Source organism: Trachurus japonicus, chromosome 23 (genome assembly GCF_045865225.1).
Source record: "Trachurus japonicus isolate A0001 chromosome 23, Traja_1.0".
Taxonomy (NCBI): Eukaryota; Metazoa; Chordata; class Actinopteri; order Carangiformes; family Carangidae; genus Trachurus; species Trachurus japonicus.
Genome location: NC_140929.1, coordinates 3741907 through 3764420, shown reverse-complemented (window position 1 = coordinate 3764420; position 22514 = coordinate 3741907). Strand labels below are relative to the sequence as shown.

Genomic DNA, 22514 nt, shown 5'->3' with positions numbered 1-22514 from the left:
CACTGGCATGCTCTCTGTCTCTCTCTCTGTCTGTCTCTCTCTCTCTCCCTCCCTCTCTCTGAGTGAGTGAGTGAACAGCGCTACGCGGAGATGAATTAACGGAGCGATATTGCGTTGATGGGGGGGTGGGGGGGGGGCTTGGTCTTGATTCTGTGGCGCTGCATATGGGAAACAATAGGTGTGTGTTTGTGTAAAATGAACGTTTGTGTTTCATTCTATAAACTACTGAGAACAATTTCTCCCAAAAATTACAACTGGTCAAAATAACAAAAAATGATGCAGTGTTTTCAGACCTCAAATAACGCAGTTGATAATCATTTTTAAACAGACCACTAATGATTTAATTTAGGAAGAGTTCAGTACTGATGCATATGTTATAGTTCTAAGATTTTCTATTAAAATAAAGTCAATAATGACATTTTTTGTGTTCTCTTTTTATTTGGAAAAGTACCGAAAAGTATCGAAAAGTATCGAAAAACATGTTGGTACCGATACCGGTACCAAAATGTTGGTATCGTGACAACACTACTACAAATTAGCTGAAGCTAGACGTCTTGTATGCATCACATTTTTCATTCTTTGTGGCAATGTTGTATGTATCGTCCCTGTTAAATAAACATTAAAATAAATAAATAAAATGTATAAATTGTTAATACGTGCTTAGTAATTACTAATAAGGAGCTAGTGAGCTACTTATATGCATATTAATAAGCACCTAGTTCATGGTGAATATGTGTTCCCTAATCTAAAGTGTTAGTGTTATTTAGAAGGACTGAAGCTGCTCACCCTCGGGGTAGCTGAAGACCTCGTGGTGTTCAAACGAGGACATCTTGGACATGAGCTGCTTCATGGCCTGTTCGGGGGACAGGGGGTTTGGCTTGGGCTTGCCGTCCATGGACTTGTTGGAGGTGGCGCTGCTCTGGCGGCCGTGGTGGGACGCGTCCGAGGCCGAGGTCTGCCGGTCGGGCAGCGGCAGCCCCGGCCGCGTGGAGCCGAGGGGAGCCAGGCCGTTGGGCTGCGAGGTCAGGACCGGACGCTTGTTGGTGTTGGTGTTCTCCTCGTACAGCTGCGTGATGTGGACCTGGGACTGAGACGACAGCTGGACGGCCTCCGACATGGCGGCTTTAGAGCCTCCCTGAGGGGAAACACACACACACACACACACACATCAGCCGAGGCCTCATCTGGATTAGGCATGGGCATTTCGAGTAATTTTCTAAACCAAGTAACTGATTCAGTCATTAGCGGTGCTTATTTATTAGTCCACAATACATTTTGGCGACTGCGCTCCTCTCTGCCTCCCATTGTTGCATGACAGAGTTCAATTTCTCAATGACTCAATGAAGACAGACAGTTCCTTTTTTGGGGTTTTTTACTTGCTTTCACACACTACGTTTACATGACACTTGAAAAAACCGAATTATTGCCTTAATCCGACTATAACTGGACAACTGAAGTGCATGTAAACACCTTAGTCCGACCGAAATCGGAGTTGGAGAACTTCGATTAAGACACCCAGATAATGCGATTGGAATTCGATTTTCTCCGTCATGTAAACACCTTAGTCGGAGTATAACTGGACAATGCATGTGCGCATGCTCCACAACAGTAGAGACGGCACCAAGTGGAGCGGAGAAGCCGCCCGAACCCGGCAAAGTAAAGAAAAAAACCTAACGTCAGCGCCAATTCAATGCATTTCAGAGAGAGAGAGATGTAAACGCATGTAAACATACTGACACACAGACACAAAACATGAATGACAAACATTTGTAGATTTAGCCACGCCCCCAGCAGACAATCAGCCCATTGATAACCGCTGGGACCGTAGTAAAGGTGCGCTTGTTTTGAACACCAGAAGAGTTGTAACACACACGTCTCAGGAAATAACTGGGAAGGTTTCAGAGTGTTTGTATTTGATGATACCTATCGTCTCACCCCGAGGGAACCACCACATCTTCTTGTAAAAGGTTTGAAAGTTCGAGGCTCGATCCCAAAAATGTTTTTACACAGCAAAAAGGGTTATGTTGGGGTATGTTGTTTGATCCAAAACTGTTCAACACTACGAAAAACACAAACCATGTCATGATTATGTAGTTTGATCCGATGCCAGACTGTGATCTTTTTAAAGGTTAACTGGGTAATAATTTGTAACCGATTAGCAGATTGCCTACTACCCGGCTAACCATGCACATGCCTAATCTGTGCAGAAGTGGCTCATGGGGGCAGTGGGCTCTATGCACAGCTCCACTACTTCCTGAACTTAAGGCAGCTCCTTTATTTCCTGTCTTACATTATTGGACAAACTGATTAATCCAGTCACAATGGTCAGACACACCTGGATTAATCAGTTTGTCCAATAATGTAAGACAGGAAACAAAGGAGCAGCATTAAATTCAGGGAGTAGTGGAGCTGTGCATAGAGCCCATTAAAGGGACAACGAGGAGTTTTGGAAACCAAAGTGTTTTCACACTACATTTCCCATGAGCCTTCGTGCGCACGGTGAAATTCTTGAACCGGTGCAAGACGGACGAAAGCTAAAGCATTTGACAAGAATGATTTCATTGATCAAGAACGAAAGTCGGAGGTTGGAAGACGATCAGATACCGTCGTAGTTCCGACCATAAACAGCGATTCTGCGTCCGAAAGTAGGAAATGCTGCCACTAAATAATAATATCAAAATAACTATAAAGACAAAATTATATATTTATTGAAAATGGACCCATTAACAAGTGGTAACGTAGATTCATCCACATTAATATGAGATTCTTTGATAACCAAAAGCAAACTCCTCGGGGTCCGTTTAAGATTATTCAAGTCTTGGCACCTGGTATCAACAAATTAAATCAATCTAACTCTGTCAGATCTGAACCCAGAAACACTATGAACATGTTTTTACTCTGACATCTCATCTATTGTTAACAAACGTCCATAGATCAACTTTAAAACATGATGTTTTTAAATTTACATCAGTATCACAGTAATCCAGTGACTGTTGTTTGTGTATGCATGGGGTTGAGCTGCTGATTCAACTGCTTTTGACTTTATTCCAAAGGTTTTCCAACCTTCCCTACAACTTTTTTTTTTGCCTAAAGTTGGTCAAGAACATCAAAAAAATCACCTTTAATTGATGAAGCTGAAGTCGTAACATAATCGTGGTCGTTTGTTGCATAAAAAAACTGCAATTTAGCACATGTACCAGATGTCCCAGTGTTCCTGAACGCAGCACAGGACGCTTTGAAAGCCGGTCCCTGCTCTGTGTTGAACATCATCAATAAATCTGGATAATTAATGTCGGCAAATTGGTGACGAAGAACTCGGTCCACAGACACACTGACAACCTGATGCTGATTAATGGAGCCGCGCGCTCTTTATGTCACTCTGTCTCTTTGTCTCTCGCTCACTGAGTCACTCCCTGTTCCCGTGGCGACCAGCACACCTGGGTCCTTTCAGATAACAGAGGTGCATTTGGTTTCAGATCGCTCACACACACACATAAACACTCAAAACACACACACACACACACACACACACACACACACACACATATAAACAACAAAGGTGGCAAATGTGTCTCATATCAAAGAGCGGGTGTTTACTATGTAATAATATAATATGTGTGTGTTGTAATTCAGCCAATCAGGGGATTAAGACATAAAAATAAGGAAGTGAAACATGACATGAACTCAAAACAATAACACACACACACACAGACACACATGAGTCAGGTAAGTGTCTGTGTGTGTGTTGTCAGTAGTTACAGTGTCATATGAGAACAAAGTGTTTGGCTCTGGTGAGTCCTCCTTCACCTGACAACACACACACACACACACTTTCATTACTAATCGAAAAGTCACCGCCCTCGGCAACGCCCCTAAGCCCCGCCCCCTCACCACCACCTGGACACAACAACTTGCAGGATTTGGTTCCTCTGAGTGTTTTATTCTGAAATCTGCTCTATTTTTTTTATTGGATTAGTCAGAAAACAGCCGGCCAATCAGAAGAGAGTCTGTTCGACCACCATCGATACTCAGTTTGCAATGAAAAGCAACACAAAAACGAGTTATTAGTGAGGAAACAGATCAATCAATCCACATTCAAACTAATTTATAATTTGTTGAGATGAATTCCAACACTATCCTGACACCACCCTGCCTTTTGTTTTAGCATGAAACAAAAGGGAGGGTGGTGTCAGGAATTAATCTCAATTAATTATAAATTAGTTTGAATGTGGATTAATTGATCTGTTTCCTCACTAGTAACTTGTTTTTGTGTTGCTTTTCATTGCAAACTGAATATTGATGGTGGTTGAAATGGTGGTTGTCGGAATTATGTCAAAGCAAAATGGCGTCGCACTTTCTCCTCAACCTTTACTGTTATGTGTCACTCTTTAGGCCCAATCCCATTTCTCTTTTTTACCCCTACCCCTTCCCCTACCCCTTGCCCCTCGCCCCTTGAAACGGAGCTACAAGGGGTAGGGGTAGAAAGTCAACCCCTCCGAATTGGGACACCCCTTCAACAGTCACATACGTCATCACGTCTCACTGGCTTTTTTACGTAAGCTGATGCGGCGAGCTTTTGCCAGAAATCAAATAGCCGTGTACCATATAACTTAATAAAATAAGATAAAACTTAATGCAGACTGATCGGTTCATTGTAAAACATTTATTTACTGATGTAAATGTGGTGATTTCTGTACGTGCAGAGCCCAGAGGCAGCGCTGCCTGCTCCTCTGTCTGATACATGAAGCTTCACTTTTCATCCAAATAACTAATGCTACTGCCACAACCACAATTGTCAGATTTCATCAATTAGACCAACATTTAAATGCTAAAAAGAATTTAACATGCTGGTGGTAAACCTCTAAAAACCCGCGGATAAGTTAATTAACGACCGCCTTCTCTCCCGGCGGGACCGGGACGAGGACGTAATTTGGCCGGCGGAGCAGCGCTGCAGACCGGCTGCTGTCTCTGTGAGGAGCCGCTCCTCCTGGAGCTTCACTTCTCCGAAAAATCGCCGGAGCAAACTTCTAACCAGCCGTCATTTGGATAAACTAACCACACATTTGGGACCTAAACAGTTACTTTCTCGCAAGAAAAAATATTAAAACTTAAGAAAGTGACGTAATAACAGCGCTACAGCAAGAAATAAAACAGCTTTTCGTTTTACAGCCACTGCTGCCGGCTGCCGCAAGATGCATTATGGGAAACTTTTCATACCCCTCCGTTTGGAGTGTGCCTCTGAAAAATCTCCGTTTGGAGGGGTATGTAGCCCTACCACTTCCCCCTACCCCTCTGTCCTAACGGGGATTGGGACACCCCTACCCCTACACGTGAACGCGCAAAACGGAGGGGTAGGGGTAAGTGGTAGGGCCAAGGGGTGAAATGGGATTGGGCCTAATTCAGCGTTTGTGTTACTAGAAGTGTAGAATCACTTTGCAGTGGCATTTCCATTCCCACTCTGTTGATTTGTGATTTAAAAAGGTCTGTGCATTTATGTTGTAGGGACGAAAAAACACACTTTCTCTCTCTCCCTTATGTAGCTGATGGATTTCCCAAGCAGTACTTTGGTTTTCCGAGGTTGCGCAATGAAACGCATTCACCTCGGAAGTCGGAATTTCTGACCCTGATCTTTCCGAGTTCCGAGTGCAATCGAACGCAGCATTATTCTTCAGTACAGTCTGTGCGTTTTCCAGTGTCAGACAACCTGCTGCACTTATAATAAGCTGCACATTTTGCATTTCAACATGTCGTTTTAAATTTTAATATTTAATCAGCAAATTGATGAAAAGTGAAACCTCCCACACCGTCCGGCCTCTTTTATAGCCGGAAGAAATAAAAAAAAAACACTTCTATGGACTATAACACCGCTGATCCCAGAGCAAAGGTCACAGATCAGATCTGTGGAGTGAACTGATAACGAGCCGACATCCGTCTGACTCAGCTCGGCAAAGATTATAGATCGATCAAAATCTGAGACTTATCCAGGTTTTATAAGCACTCGGAGCTTCAGCTGTTGGGAACTCTGCACCGTTTACGCTGACGATGCTGCGCTGAGAGTTTCCACTGTATCTATCTGCAAACACCAACACAGCAGCTGCAGCTACTGCTCTTTAAGAAAACTGATATTTCCTCCAAGAAACTGGTTTTTAAAATCGGCCTCCTCCTGTCTTCACTGAGAGATAAACAGCTGCTAATCTGTTTCCTCATGAGTGAGCATTAAACTTCATAAAAGCCTCTGTGGTAACAGGCCACGGGGAGTTCAGATCATGCTAATAGCTGGAGCGGTACAGTGATCAGCATTGATATCAATTAGTGTGTGTGTGTGTGTGTGTGTATGCATGTGTGTGTGTGTGTGTGTGTGTGTGTGTGTGGTGTCCTTCACTGCAGCCTATAAACCAATCAGCTGTTTAAAGCGTCCTGCAGCAGTGGGCTATTATTAGCCAGGTGGCTCCAGCTGAGAGCCGTCCTGTCCAGCGCCACATGCTAATGCTAACAGGCGGCTAGCTGCAGCTTTCTGTCGCCAAGGAGACCCAGAAGGAAAAGCAGCAACCGGCCGGCGTCAGGGACCACGTTTTTATATAATAACGATAGAGAATATTAAAAATACAAACTGGCCCATTGCCATAATCCCTATAGTCATAGCAGTAGGTTCGTTACCTTTAATTGTCGGTGCAAGCTATTTTTAGAACGGTGGAGCAGAGCCGTGAGCTGCTCAGAGCTACACTACGGAGGCTCATGGGATTTCTTTGGTTTCCCTCATCAAACTCATCAAATACACAATCCAACAACTCCACAACGCTCTGGTGGACAAGTTGTGACCTGCACATTCACCACGCTATGAGATAATAACACAACGTTACCAGACAGAGTTGTTTTAGAGGGAAATTCATGCAAAACCGCTGATGTGTGGCAGTTTTTCATCAAGCAGTCTCTGCATTTACCTCTAAAACAACTTTGTCTCATAACGTTGTGTTTCATTGAAAGAAAAAAAAAGACAAGATCGAATACAGAGGATCAGGTTTGCCCATCGGCACCAGTCACATGTAATAGAGCATTTTAATCTATCAGTTAACGATTAATAATCGGTTAAAGCAGAAGTAAGCGATCTGGTCATTTTGGCTAACTTCCTGTCAGCAGATGGAGTTAGCAGTCCCCGCCCTCGTCCCTACGTCACCACATTCACGCGCATCCCTTGGCTGCACACACAGAGAGGACTGCCCCTTTATGCCGTTCTCTCTCCTCATTGGATAAAGGTTGTAGGATACAAGGAAAGTTTTCTCCTCGGCTTACAGCAGAGCAGAGTGACTGACAGACCCGTGTTTCAGACCAAACACTCTATAGAAGTGATTGCTGTCGGAAGATAGAACTATTTAAGACTTATATTAACACAAATATTCTGCTTACTTCTGCTTTAATGAGCGGTCAGGTAAAAAAATAAAATGTGCGTCCCTAAATTGTACTCTTTGCGATGTGTTTATCGTGCACGTTGACAATGAAAATACGATTATTCCAATAGGAAGTGATCGTGACGATGAAACTGAAGGTTCTGCACAGAGCGTTCCTCCTCTGAGTCAGATAAAGACTGATCTGTTTACTGATGTTTGTCAGCTGATCCCTGACGTCCTCGGTGATTTACCTGCATAACAACCTCTAAAACAAAAGCGGCTGATCCAGGACTCTGGCAGAGGCCTAGGTATGTGTTGTTTACATGTTCTCCAGACACCGTTCTGGCTGAAACCTGATTGCTAGATTAAACACACAACAAGACCTGTGTTTTAAAAAAAAATGCTAAATGTGCAAAAACCATCACAGCTGAATAAAATAATGTCTGACTGAGGTTACAAAATCACTTAATCCGCTCAAATTCAATAAGAGGCTTCGCTGCGTCTGACTTTATTTTCTTCTGACTGGTTAAATGTGATGAGTTTGTGGTGAACTCGTGACGATCATAAATCATAAATCCGTGTCCGTACCGTCAGGGGGTTGTGGTTGTTGTTCCGAAGCGGCGGCAGGGCGACGGGCGATGTCGTCTGAGAGCCGCTGTGACCAGGAGAGTAGACCGGCTCGCCCACTTTGCCTGGAAAGAGATGGAAACAGAGTTCACTTCATTATTTAGGTTTTTTTCCTCATTACTCTGGTGACAGGAGAGATTTTCCACCCCAAACTACATGAAAATGTTCAAGTTTCATCCCAAAAGATCTTTTTCGGACTTTATTCTTTGCAGGCTGAATTTTACATTTATGTGACTATAATTCTCTTAATTGAAGCTCCATATTTTCCTTGTTTTATTTTGAAGGTCTGATCCATAAGAAGATTTATTTTCGTTTTAAGAGCTGAAAAACCATCTCTGGTTTCAGACAATTCTTCTGATTGGCTGTGAAGCATGTGATGATTATGACTGACATCCTTGATTAATAAAGTAAGATGCATTGATCAATCTTTTTGTGTAACTTTTTCTGTTTAATTTTGAAATCCGTAAGAAGATGAAGACTCTGAGTCTCTCTTCTGATTGGCTGACTGTTTTCTAAGTTAATTCAATAATAAAAATAGAGCAGATTTCAGAATAAAACACTCAGAGAAACCAAATCCTGCAAGTTGTTGTTGGATGGATGTTTGGGTCCAGGTGGTGGTGAGGGGGCGGGGCTTAGTTGTGACATCACAAAGTGACAGGAAGTCCTGACGGCTGGTTTTAAGGCTCAGTTTCTGAATACAGGCTGTGTGCATTTCTCTGTGGACTGAGACTTTGATACTTTCACAGTATTAATATAGAACCTAGAGCTGCTTTATAATCACACTACACATGGACATCTACCTTTATACTGTATGGAGCTTTAACACAAACATTTACCTTTATATAACTGAATTCAGGAGCTTTAATCCACAAAATATTAGCAAAATAGTGTCAAATGCCTGATATGTTTTAGTTTTAGTTGTATCTAGATTACTGCTTCAGATCCTCAGAGTTGAGAAGCAGGATGCAGGAAATGTTTGGCATTTAAAAATAATAAAACACCAAATCAATTCTCCTTTAATGGACCAATCACATCAGCTCTACACACCCATGTGCTTGTGGCTTACATTTAGTTATGTGGCCACATTTTCCGTGGTTAATTCATACCAGTTCAGTTCCATCACACCTTCTAACGTGTCTGATTAACATGTTGTCTCTTGTTCATTAAACAGGTGCAGACACGGGGACATCAAACTCCTCGTCCCCCCGTCCCCTCGTCCCCCCGTCCCCTCGCTGCTGCTGCTGCTGACGTTACAGCCGAGGCAGACGACTTGACACCGGATCAAACTCTCAGAGTACAGGATGTATCGCTGGCTCCCTGCAGCCTGCCAAATATTACATGACGTGACCACCACCACCCCGAAAAGAGCCGCTTATGTAACTCCGTGTATATCAGACAGACACATGCTCGGCGATCTCCGAAAATATTAGAAAGTAGTCGTCGGGATCCCTGGGACACACGGGGGAGGGAGGGTTATCTGAGGAGAGGAGAGGAGCCTCAGATGGTTTCAGCTGAGCGGCGGCCAATCGCTCTCAGATTAGATATGACTGAAGACGAGACCGAGGAGATCACAGACACATACGGACGTCTATAGATACACACACACTGACAGATGACAGACAGAGGCCGACATGTTGCACAAAGAGACGGCTCAGACAGTCGCCTCACCACAAATTTACTCAGGGGCTTAACAACACAAACGTGCGTCTGTTTGGGCTTTTCCTGAAAACGCCCAACAACAAACACATCTATTCACAACAAACTCTGCACAAGGCTTTACATCTAGCTGTTTTTAAAGAGATATTTCAACATTTTGGCAAATTGGCCTATTGCCATAATCCCTATAGTCTAAAGGAGTAGGTTAATTAACTGTCTGTACAAGCTGTTTTTAGATCAGTGGGGCAGAGACGGCCCTGCGTGCACGGCACGCAGTATTTTCGCGTTTCCCTCCTCAAACTCCAAAACGCTCTGGTGGACAAGTTGTGACCTGCACATTCACCACGCTATGAAATAGTCATGTAACATTACGAGATTGCGCGTTGTTTTCAAGACAAATGCAGCTGGAACTACATTCGAGATACGGCTGCTGGGCGGAGGGATTTCAAAAGCCCAAGTAGTTCTGAGTATTTGCTTCATGTGTCGTAATGTTATCAGGGTTCCTACAGCTTAAGCCAAGTTAAATTTAAGACTTTTTAAGACTTTTTTAAAGCCACCTGGTGGTAACTCATTTTATCTTGCAGAAAAAATGGGGTGAGATTTGGAACCCACATAATTACAAAATTAGATATCCCACTAATATCTGAGTTTGCACGCCACTTACGTAGACAATGGAGCAGCTTCAATTGACTGTTCTGAACACACAGAGACGTAAAAAAAAAAAAAGAACGGTTCCCAGCTGTGACTCGGTTCCCATCGTTCATGTTAACGAGCCGTTCAATAGAATCGGTTCGTTCGTGAACGTCACAACACTAGCTGGAACTACAGTCCAGACACGGCTGCTGGGCGGAGGGATTTCAAAAGCCCAATACAAGTAGTTCTGAGTATTTGCTTCATGTGTCGTAATGTTACATAATTAGCCTATACATTATTATCTCATAGCGTGGTGAATGTACAGGTCACAACTTGTCAACCAGAGCGTTTTGGAGTTGTTGGATTGTGTATTTGATGAGTTTGATGCGGGAAAACGTGGGAAAATACCATGCGCCTCTGTTGCGTTAGCTGAGCAGCTCATGGCTCTTCTCCGCCGATCTAAAAACAGCTTGCACCGACAATTAAAGGTGACGAACCTACTGCTATGACTATAGGGATTATGGCATTATGGGCCAATTTGCCAAATTGTGGAACTATCCCTTTAAGGTATACAGTCTATTAATTCAACAACTGGTATCAGTATTGGGTATTATACGGTATAAACGCTAAGCCCAGATATTGGCATCAGCATCGGTGCATTCCTACTTTAGATTCTGATATCGGCATCGTAACATCTCAACAATGAGTTGTAAAATCTTTAAGACCACTTTCTGGACTGAAATCCTGGTTTAAAAGCAGAACTGACCCCTTGTTAAAGCCTCAACAAACAGTGGCAGAACAACATGTGGCAGGTAAACAAACAAAACAACCAAACAGCTGCAACAACAACAAAACTCACACCGTGCTTTAACTTGAAAACAACGTCGAGTGACCACACAGAGCTGCGCTGCAACAGAACCAGATCAAAGCTACGTGAGAGTCGACAAGCTCCAAAGTAATGAGCTGTTGTGTCTTATGTAAACCAGATGTTCAACAGATGTGCAGGTAAAGTCATTCAATCTGCTCATAAATACTCAGATCACCCACTAGACCCATGTTTCACAGACAGATGTGGCAGCAGCAGATGTTCAGACCGAGTGGATGCTGCTGTTTTTATGTCTTCCCCCACCATCTGACTCTCTGGTGGCTTAAAGGGATAGTTCAACATGTTGGCAAATTGGCCCATTGCCATAATCCCTATAGTCATAGCAGTAGTTTCGTTACCTTTAATTGTCGGTGCAAGCTATTTTTAGAACGGCGGAGCAGAGCCGCGAGCTGCTCAGAGCTACACTATACGGAGGCTAATGGGATTTCTTGGTTTCCCCTCATCAAACTCATCAAATACGCAATCCAACAACTCCACAACGCACTGGTGGACAAGTTGTGACCTGCACATTCACCACGCTATGAGATAATAACACAACGTTACCAGACAGAGTTGTTTTAGAGGGAAATTCATGCAAAACAGCTGATGCGCGTTGCCTTCGGGGGCAGTTTTTCCCGCAAGCAGTCTCTGCATTTGCCTAAGAATATCGGAATTATGGCAATGGGCCAAAACATGTTGAACTATCCCTTTAATAGTTTATTTTTTCCATATATGTCAAAGGAAAACAGTGAATTATCACAATTAAGAAGCAGGAACCAGAGAATGTCGATATTTTATGACATTTTAGTGGACCACGCCATGAAAACAGGAAATAATTGTCTGAGTTATCAATGAAGGAAGGAAGCGTTGCTAATGACTGATCACTTAGTACGACTACAGAAAAATGACCAGCAACAACAACCAGCTTTGTAACCTCACTGGGTTTCACACTATTGATCAGACCATTGATGTTTGACAGATTGTTCCTGGTCGCCGTAGTGACCCGGGACCAGATCTCTTCTGGATTTGGACTCTCCGTGGATGCTGCAGGTTGATTGAGTCTAAGGAGGATGAAGGTTTTAATATAGCCCGGTAATCCTGAATGCACCGTCTACCTCTCTCCCTCTCTCTGTCTCTCTCTCTCTTACTGCAGCTTCACCTCCTTCAGCACTTCACTGCTGCAACTCAACATATCAAACAGTCTCCTGATCAATAAATCAATGAGCTGATGATCAAAGTCTCTGAATCATCATTCATTACAACAATAAGCAGCAAATTCATCAAAGGAAATATCCATTATTGACTATTTCAATTAAATTAAAAAAAAAAAATAGAACCATCTGAAGCCATGACCCTGTTAGCCGGTTGGCTCTGGATATTGATCTTCTGATCGTTCAATACCGATCAATCACACAAGCGTCAGAGAATCCTGCAGCACAAAAACACCTGACACAAGCAAAAGTGAAGGAACTGAATGTTCTGGTTACTGAGAGACATCGGCGACAACAGGAAACTCTCAACCAACAACATGTCTGACATTTTTGACTTTCTGAAAAAACAAAAAACAAAACACTTAGTCCATAGTTTAAAAAAAGGTCAAAGGTCAAATTCTCTTTGTAATATCGCTCACTTGTTCAGATGCTGGTGAAAACTCATTAGCTGATTATTTTCTCGATTAATTAATATGTTGTTTTGTCTGTAAAACCTTTCCCAGAGTGTTGAAGAAATTCATTTAAAGGTGTACAGAAATGGCCGTTTGTCCTGTTTGTCGCACGAGTTAACCCCAGTAGGGAAAACGAATTTGATTGGTCATTATCGAGCGGGCGGGATATTCAAAGCTTGGGGCGAGACTGAGCTCTGTGTGTGTGTGTGTGTGTCTCAGATGTTTGATTGACGGATGACGGATCCAATATCAGTGGCTGGTGAATCGTGAGCAACGTGACGTATAATCCGTGTGTCTGCATTATCCAATGTGAAAAAAAAATACCACACTTTCAACCCGGATTTAATCAAAAATAAAATTTTGCGACAGTATGTGGAGATCTTTTATGGTGTTCTTGGAGGGGAGGAAAGCATTGGAGGCATGTTCCCCCTGTATGTAAGCCATCAACAAACGGAATTACCATGTATTTATTATACGTCGGTTTGTTTATTTGTTTTCCGCTCCGTTTATTTTTTATTTGAAATGCTTTTCTCTAAGAGATGATGGATTATTTATACTTTGGACTGTGTAAATAACACATGCCACTGCCCTGTCATGTTTGTATCATTTAAGATGAGCCTTATTGTGACAGTTTTGTTCTGCACCTGTATTTTACTTGTTGTAGTGTGAATATTTATTCAGAAAAAATTAATAAACACACTTGTTTAAAAAAAAAAAATAGAATTTTGCACAAAGTTTGGCCTACATCGTCTGATAGATGAGTTATTACACTAATGTTAAGACCCAGAGTGGCTCAAATTCAATTTTCTTTCCTGTACAGCTTTAAATGATTGATCAATTATCAGCATGGTTGCTGATTAACCTCCTGTTGATAAAGTGATCAATTAATCAACTGATTGTTTAAGATGTGACTGATTTTTTTGTTGGTGACAGGATTAGATAACTGATCAATCATTTCAGTCGTTTATGAAGACAAGACTGTGACGATTCTCTGGCCCAAACAGCAAATCAATGAATTGATAAATTCACCGGCAGCAAATGAATCAATAATGATGGAGAAAAAAAAGAAATGTTAGGACGACGAGAGGACACAGCTGGAGCGTCATGGAAACGGATCAAAGCGACGGCTCATCTGAATGGAGAGAGACTGATTGAGATGCTGCTGACCCTCGCAGGCCACCGTCCAGACAGATGGCCTCTGCCTTTAATCTCAACACTGTAAGGCTGTAATCCTGCTAATGAGGACGAGTCGGACGGACGACACGCCGCCGCCGCCCGCTGCTGCACGGCCAGGCGAGGCGGGGCTCAAACACACGGGCCGGGTCGGCGTGAAGCTGCTGACCGACGCTCGACACACTGCGACCGACGTGAAAGCTGCACACACACGGCGCTAATGCAGCTTAATGCAGCTCCACTCCAACGATCAATATCTCTACACACACTAAGAGCGTGATCAATACTCAGACTCAGGTCTTGGTCTGTTGTGAAGCCGACTCCTTCCTCTGCTTCATTAACCCACTACAGGACATCTTAGTGCATCTTGTGTCTTTGGTGTGTTTTACATCATTTGGTATTGATTAGTGATTGATCAGTGAGGATTTCTGTCACAGTTTTTTCCAGATGTTTATTGGCCAAATATTGAAAATTCTCTTCGGTTGCGGCCTCGGCCTTTAACAAGACGCACAAAGTGTTGAGGAGAGCACAATACGATGCTGAAATTACACATTAATCAATTTATCTGGCAGGAAATGTCAATAACGTTTCCTGGTTTCGCCTTCTCGAATGTGAAGATATTTTTGTGCGACAATAAAACAACGTGATGTTAATCTAAAGAAAAAAACAACACTTTTTCCTCATGGATTTATAAAACCGCCCACTGATGAAGAGACGTGAGCAGCTTTGATCTGTTCCTACACCTGCATACACGGAAATTATTTTTACCAACTGGCTTAATGCCTCTAATGATATGAAATAGATTCAAGTTGGTTTTCCTGTAAATATTATACTCAAACTTTTGCACAAATCTGCCTATACTCATGAAACAACACCTACAAACTGAGCTCATCTGAAAGTGGCTCATCACAAGCAAAAAAATACAATTATATAATCATATTTTAATGCTTTTGTTCTGTAAATTCCTAATTTGCAAACCTGCAAGACCTGTTATGAAAGGTAAAATGCCTCCAGTGTCTCAGGCTCTGATTCTGTGGGTCCCTTCATCGGCCCCGCGGGGCCTCCTCCTCCTCCTCCTCCTCAGCGTGTAATGACACCGCGCTGTGCCTCTGCAGCACATACTGATAATGTAAGAGGAGGGGATCTACACTGGAGAGCATGTACAGTATTCCTTCGCAGCGAGCCTGACACATGCACGCTAACAGAGTGGAACAGCGGTTGAGCCGAATGTGAACTCGACACTGAGTTCTGGAAATGCCAGAGCGCCGGAGAGCGCGGCCGGCATGCTGCTCGACGGGAACGGGCGGGGAGGAGCGGCCGGCGGCAACGTGACCGCACGCGTGCAGCGCCGAGAGAAAAAAGGAGAGAAAGAGCAGGAAATCACGGAGGAGGAAGGTGCAAACACCAAAATGCCTCCTCTTATCTTATCATTTCAACCCGCTGACATTTTCTTTCTGTCCCTCACTGGCCACTGTAGGTGAATCAAAGCCATTGTTATGACCTCTTCCAACAACACGTTGGAAGATTAGCTTCTTCAGAAAACTCAACAAAGCTCAAACTGCAACAATCAGTGTTTTCCAATAGTCCAATCTTATATAAAGGTAGATGTTTGTGTTAAAGCTCCATACAGTATAAAGGTAGATGTTTGTGTTAAAGCTCCATACAGTATAAAGGTAGATGTTTGTGTTAAAGCTCCATACAGTATAAAGGTAGATGTCCATGTGTAGTGTGATTATAAAGCAGCTCTAGGTTCTATATTAATACTGTGAAAGTATCAAAGCCTCAGTCCACAGAGAAATGCACACAGCCTGTATTCAGAAACTGAGCCTTAAAACCAGCCGTCAGGACTTCCTGTCACTTTGTGATGTCACAACAAAGCCCCGCCCACCACGTGGACCCAAACATTCATCCAACATTTGCAGGATTGGTTTTCTTTCTCCGAGTGTTTTATTCTGAAATCTGCTCTATTTTCTATCATTGGGTCAATTCAGCCAATCATAAGAGAGACTCAGAGTCTTCATCTTCTTACGGATTTCAAAATAAAACAGAAAAAGTTACACAAAGAGATTAATCAATTCATCTTACTTGATTAATCAAGGATGACAGTCATAATCATCACATGCTTCAGTGTGAAAGTAGGACAGAAAAAGAACAACACTAAAAAGGAGTCACAACTCAGCCTGCAGGAAAAAGACCGAGGGGAGCAGAAATTAAATCAAAAACCACAAATGAACTGGTTTTAAACATACAGTGTCTGTGTGTGTGAGAAAACACATGAAACATAAACTACTGCTGCTAACACAACCTGTAGTCTTACAAATATGTCACGTGTCATAATGTCGAGACGTGAGGAGACCAACAGTGAAACACGGTCATTCTCTAAACTTCAAACCTGATGATACAAAACAAGATAAATGACGACCTTAGAATCTGGAGTCTGTTCCACCGGCATTAAGATAAATATTAATATTAACATCATATATTATGCGAGCTGCCTGTGTTTACATTCATGTGCATTTGTGTCAACGCACTGCAAAGCTGTGCAAATACAGGAGGAACCACAAGGATCAGTCTCAACACTGAGATTACAGGCCAGCACTGTTCACATTAGATTAACTTCTACATGAATATTAGCATGAGTTTTTGGGGTAACAGTGGGTGATTTAACAGATCTGACGCGACCTGAGGAGTTGTAACTGGAGCCTGTGTTTACATTTAGGCTATAGCCTCACACTACACTGTCTTTGTTTTAAAACACAAAGTTTTAACAGCTTGCAGCTGTTGTGCAGTTGCTGTAGCTCGTTCGTAGCATTTTCTGCAGCTAATCACCTACAGAATGGACGATCTGCTTCCTGTTTACAACAGTTTGTATGTTTTTGTTTTGTATGGGCAGAGATTGGTGTTAATTTCTGAATATCACTGGTCTTACAAATAAACCTGTATTTAATTAGACTGGGAAATAATGTTTAAATATAACTCTACTAGCCTTTTGTGGTGAGCGTGTTATTTCAGCTGCTGAAATGTTCATGAAATTCATCATGGGTATTGAACATTTTGGTATGACACACTGCAGGAACATGTAGGTATTGAGTTTATACGGCCTTCAGTGTCAGGATAACTTGTGTTTTAAGTTAATTTACATGCAGCTGACATCCTTAAAAGCTACGTGGACTGGCCTTGGGGTTAAATATGAATACCACATCACATCACATCACAACGTCCTCAGTTCACCCCTCCCTCTGTACCGTAACAGTACTAATCAGGGTTCCTGTTGTTCTTTCACAAAATGTCCTTAAAAAACGGAAAAGCTTCTAAAAAAAAAATCACACTCATCCAGTTTGGCTAGTTTGTATTTTTGTTGAAAGTTGTTCCTGTTTTGAACTCAACACAACTGACACCTCCAGGTTCCCAAAGATAACTCTTCATGACTGTGATACTGGATCTGGTCCCAGCTACCTGACGATGGCTTATCTTTTGATTGACTCAAGAGATAATACCACATCAATCTCTATAACCTCACATTTCAGTTTATAAAACTTCCTGATATTACAGGTAGTTGACCCATATAAGTTTCCACACAACAATGCCTGGCTGTGGTTTATGCATCAACACAAAGAAGCAATTTGAGTGCAATGGAAACAGACGTAGTGAATGAATCATGAAAACAGCAAGTCTGTGTGTGGAGAGACAATGACACCTTCACGTCCGTTCACATACACACACAACAAACAGATTTTCCACATTTCGATCATATTTTCTGAGTCCTGTGGCAGCAAACTGGAAAACTGGTACCACCAGGTGTTCACAAGAAACCAACACCTAATATTTACACAGTGGAAGTGAACTACTTTTAATTAGATGGGTTTATGTAAAGCCTGATAAGATTTGCATTTGATTTGGTTTGAAACCTAGACAGCTGGTCAGTGTTAAATCACCCCAAGCAAAAAAAATATTGGGTTTCATATCCACTTGGCAGTATCAACACAACAACATCTAGTAATATCATCCCACCAGTAAAACAGTCTTTATATTTACGATGAGATTGTGATAAATCATCATAACATTCTGGAAAATCACCACCACCATGTTAAAACGCTCGAGATAACAAAGTTAGCGGCTGCTTCACATGTTACAAACGTTACCAATGTTATAAACTGTGCAACACTCACTGTAGCTGCCGGTTTGACATGAGTGTAAACGTGGTATTAATACCTATAACACCTGTAATAGCATTAGCATGTGTTATGCTGCCATCCAGATTCTGATGACTGTTGTATATTTGAGAAGCTAACAACTGGGTTACAAAACAGGCTAACATTCTGTAAATAACTACCTCTAGGTTAAAAAAAACCCTCTATACAACAAAGTAAATGGCAGCTAATGGTAGCACACCTTTAAATTTGAGTATAAACATGTAATAACACCTTTAATGGCATTAGCATGTGTTAGTGGAGCTTATAAAGTCAAACAGAATCACACTGCGGTGTGTTTAACAAGCTAATAACTGGGTTAAAGCACCAACTGACCTCTGACTGAACCAAGGCTTTACAGTGCATCTGTCTTTTGATCTAGAAGCCAAAAATTACCAATAACAATTGATAGTACATGGTTATGTCATACCACCAATAAAACAGTCATTATCTTAACACTGAAATGGTAATAAATCATCACAACATTCTGTAAATCACCACCACCATGTCAAAAACCTCATGACATAAACTCAATGGCGGCTAATAGTAAAAAAAAACAAAAAAACAAACAAACTAAAAACTGTGATGTTAGCATGGTTTAAGGTGTACTGCAACTTTAACATAAGTATTAAGGTGTAATAATACCTTTAACAGCTATAATAGCATTAGCATGTGTTAGTTGGGCTTATAAAGTCACACAGAGAGAGTCTGACCGTTGTGTTTTTAAGAAGCTAACTTAGCTTAACAACAACTGGGGTGAAAACAGGCTAAAACACCAACTGACCTCTGACTGAACCGAACTGAACCACCGAAGCTTTATTTCTGTCTGTCGAGCTGCTGCTGCTGGAGGCCAAAGATTACCCAGCAACCAACCGACAACACACACACACACAAAAACACAGACATAACACACTAAAAACACCACTAAATACCACGTCTAATTAACAAACGCGAAGCTAAAAACAACCAACAGTTTTCAGTTGGTAAATTACGTTCGACGAGTGCCGGCGGCCGTTAGAAACGTTCGAAAATAGAACGTTTATTTAGCACACACACAACAAGGCTAAAAACAACCAACGGTTTTCGGTTGGTAACAGTTACGTTACGGTGCACGAGAGCCAGCCGTTAGAAACAAAACGTTCGAGACGACAGTGAAGTGTCCGGAGAGAAACACACCGGGAGGAAACCAACCTGCCTCTGTCTGTTGGTTTGGTTAGCCAGCTAAAAATAAACCTGACAGACTGGGAGAGAAAGAACCAAAGAACTGAAGACCGTCTGATCCTGGCTGGAGCAGCTTTTTTTAAATTTTATTTATTGAACTATGTGAGTGTTTATATCTTATCTAGTTAGTCTCTATGGCAGTGCCACATCTTATCCTCTGTCTCCTTTGGTCTTTTTTGAAATGAGATTACGGATAATTTAATAAACAGAGGAAAGAAAGCCTAGTCTGTTTCTGCTGGTTGGTTGGCTAGCTGTAACTAGCACAGCTCGCAGCCCTTCCCTCAGTGTTTTCCCTCTCCTGTCTCACTCTGTAATTTACACTGGATTAATCAGAGCAACAACACAACACAACAACAACACAACACGATCGGCCGGCGGCGTGTCTCCGCCACACTGGCCGAGTTTAAGCGCCCCCCGGCCGGGCTACAGAGGCTGTGCTCACCCGTCGGAAGGACCGAGGCTCCGGGCTTCTTGGTTAACATGGCGGCCGCTCCTCTCCTCTGGACACAGACGAGCAGGACGCCTCCTCTTCCTCCACCCGCAGCTCCTCCTCTTCCTCCTCCTACTCCTCCTCTTTCTAATCCCTCCTTTCACCCCTTCACCCCAACAATGTAATCTAGCTACTTTTTCATCCTTACATTCACTATTTCTGACCTGTGGTTTTGCCTGAGTGTGTCTCATTTTAACAAAAATCTCTATATTTTTTTTAAAGTTTTTTTTTTCTGACCTCATTCAATTTATTTGAAACTTTCTCAGAAAAAGCTTATAAATTAATACCACTGTTAGATTGACTTGTGATGCAGCCAATAGTAGCCTATTAGTACTGCCATTAGACTGTAATAGAGGTTGACATGGACAAATTGATAGTGTACCTACATTATCACCACTGAACCAGTATATCTGGATTGATTACATTGTATTTATAAAACATTATCAAGTGATTTTAGTTTTTGTCATTGTATGTATTAATGTGTGGTACATATTTTTAACTGTTGTATTTTTCTCCCTCGTGTTTAGGGCGACTGCATCACCTGTATTGCTCTGCCGCAACTTTATTATACACCTGTGCAATCCCTTGCCGCTCAAAACAACAGATCTGTTGTTTGTTAACAAGTTAATTAAATAATGCTTAGTTTATGATTGTGGTCAGACTCATTAGGCTATTCAAAGTACAGTATATTAGATACATTTGGCAATATTCAGTACTTCAGTACAATAGCACAACCATCTATGACCACAATGTGCCAAAACTATATTGATGCTCCATAATGTTAAACCAGTGACACTCACCAAAGACCCAGAAGAAGTTTCAACCACAGAGGACGCTGGCCGTCTCTCATTTGGAGGAAAACTCAGTTGAGAGGTTTCTGAAGGTTTTCTCTGCTTCGAGTCCCGGGAAACTCTAAATGATGCTGAAGATGCGAGAGCCGAGCTGAGCGGCGTACATCATCAGTTTACCTGAAGTGTTATTGCTTATTGAGCTGCTTGGAGACCAGCAGCAACGTGTTTACATCAGAGTAACGGAGAGCTTCCTTGGTGGACAATGAAGTTTGTTCAGTCAGTGTGTGTGTGTGTGCGTGTGTGTGTATGGGCTCAGGTTTCACAGCTTTTAGTGAAATTACAGAGAAGAGCGTGCTTATGTAACTCATACATAATAGCCTGTACTTGTGTCAGCAGAGAACACACAACCACACCTTGTGCTGGTTAAGACATTGGTCTGGTCAAAGAAGGTTTGACCTGAGTTTCTGGATAAAATTGCTTACTACATGGAAAGACACACACAAAAACAAATGGATAAAAAAAGAACAAACCATAAGAACAAAACAAAAAGTGATAAGGGAAGAAAGAAAAGGGAAGTATAAAGATGTATCCACCCTAACCCTACCATCACCTTCCTCATCATCTTTCTCAACACCATAAATAGAAAACACAGAGCCCAGCAAGATAGGCCTACATTTCATTCTGTTGAATAAGCCAATACCTGAACAAATACCTGACATACTGTACCTATATAGATAGTTTCACCTTTTTTCAGCTGATAGAGCTGAAAAAAACAAAACAACCACAATCTGACGCTGATCCTCTGATAGCAAGTCAGATTTATTCATTACTTCGACCAGTTAATTTACTTACAGAATGAAACTGGGGTCTAATATTTTTTTCTTGGTTCAGTGTTACAGTAGCATTCGGCAAACATGAACTCATACATATAAATTCAAAAATCTTGGTTATCCAAAAAAGAAGTTAACAGTGAGCTGCTTCCTTTGGTGCTGATGTTGTTGATAAAATTATAATTCACAGGAGACTTGTGAAAATACACAACCAAGTCAAAAGTTTGGGCACACCTTCTCATTCAGTGGCTTCTCTTTATTTTATTTTATTTTTTATCACTTTCTACATTGTGACAGACATCAAAAACTATGAAGGAACACATTATGGGGTTATGTTGTTACCACAAAAGTGTTAATTAAAACCAAAGTGGTATCTGTCACCTGACCTAAGCCCAACTGAGATGCTGAAGGCAAAACAGCCAACAAGTGCTCGGCACCTCTGGGAACTCCTTCAAAACTGTTGGAAAACCATTCCAGGTGACAACCTCATGAAGCTGATGATAGAATGTCAAGAGAATAAAAAAATATGGCTACTTCAAAGAATCTAAAATATAAAACATTTTCTAATTCTCATTTCCTTTTTTTTCTTCTAAATATTACTTTGTTTACTATATAATTGCACATGTGTTCCTTCATAGCTTTTATATCTTCAGTTTGAATCTAGAATGTAGAAAGTAATAAAAATAAAGAGAAAAAAAACTTTTGACTGGTAGTGTGTAAGTAGTTTCAGTTGATGTAAACTATGAAGAAAAGCCCATCTGAAATCTATTAATTACAGCCTTCATGAATCAGCCTGTAAAATATGTGATTTTCTTTTTTAAAGCTGATGCTTTGAAGTTGAAGTTGATTTGTTTGATAAATTTGGGGCGAAAAAAAAAAACAGCTGCAACTTAGACAAAGCATGACTGCCATCTAGCGGTTTGGCGGTGCTATCGCGCCATTAAGACTTTTTTTTTTTATTAAACATGTAAGCATGAAGAACAAATACAA

General features: G+C 41.7%; 1 protein-coding gene across 1 annotated transcript in view; it reads right to left on the bottom strand.

The window, feature by feature from the left end:
* The window catches only part of dyrk2 (dual-specificity tyrosine-(Y)-phosphorylation regulated kinase 2), a 31959-nt gene extending 12044 nt beyond the window's left edge, over positions 1-19915 (bottom strand). Inside the window, exons 1-3 of the mRNA XM_085769024.1 lie at positions 19856-19915; positions 7974-8077; positions 787-1135 (exon numbers count right to left, since the gene is read on the bottom strand). Of these exons, the coding sequence (XP_085625150.1) occupies positions 787-1135; positions 7974-8077; positions 19856-19895 (493 nt within the window). The 5' untranslated portion in view covers positions 19896-19915. The remainder of the gene's footprint in view (positions 1-786; positions 1136-7973; positions 8078-19855) is intronic.
* Positions 19916-22514: the final 2599 nt, after the last annotated feature.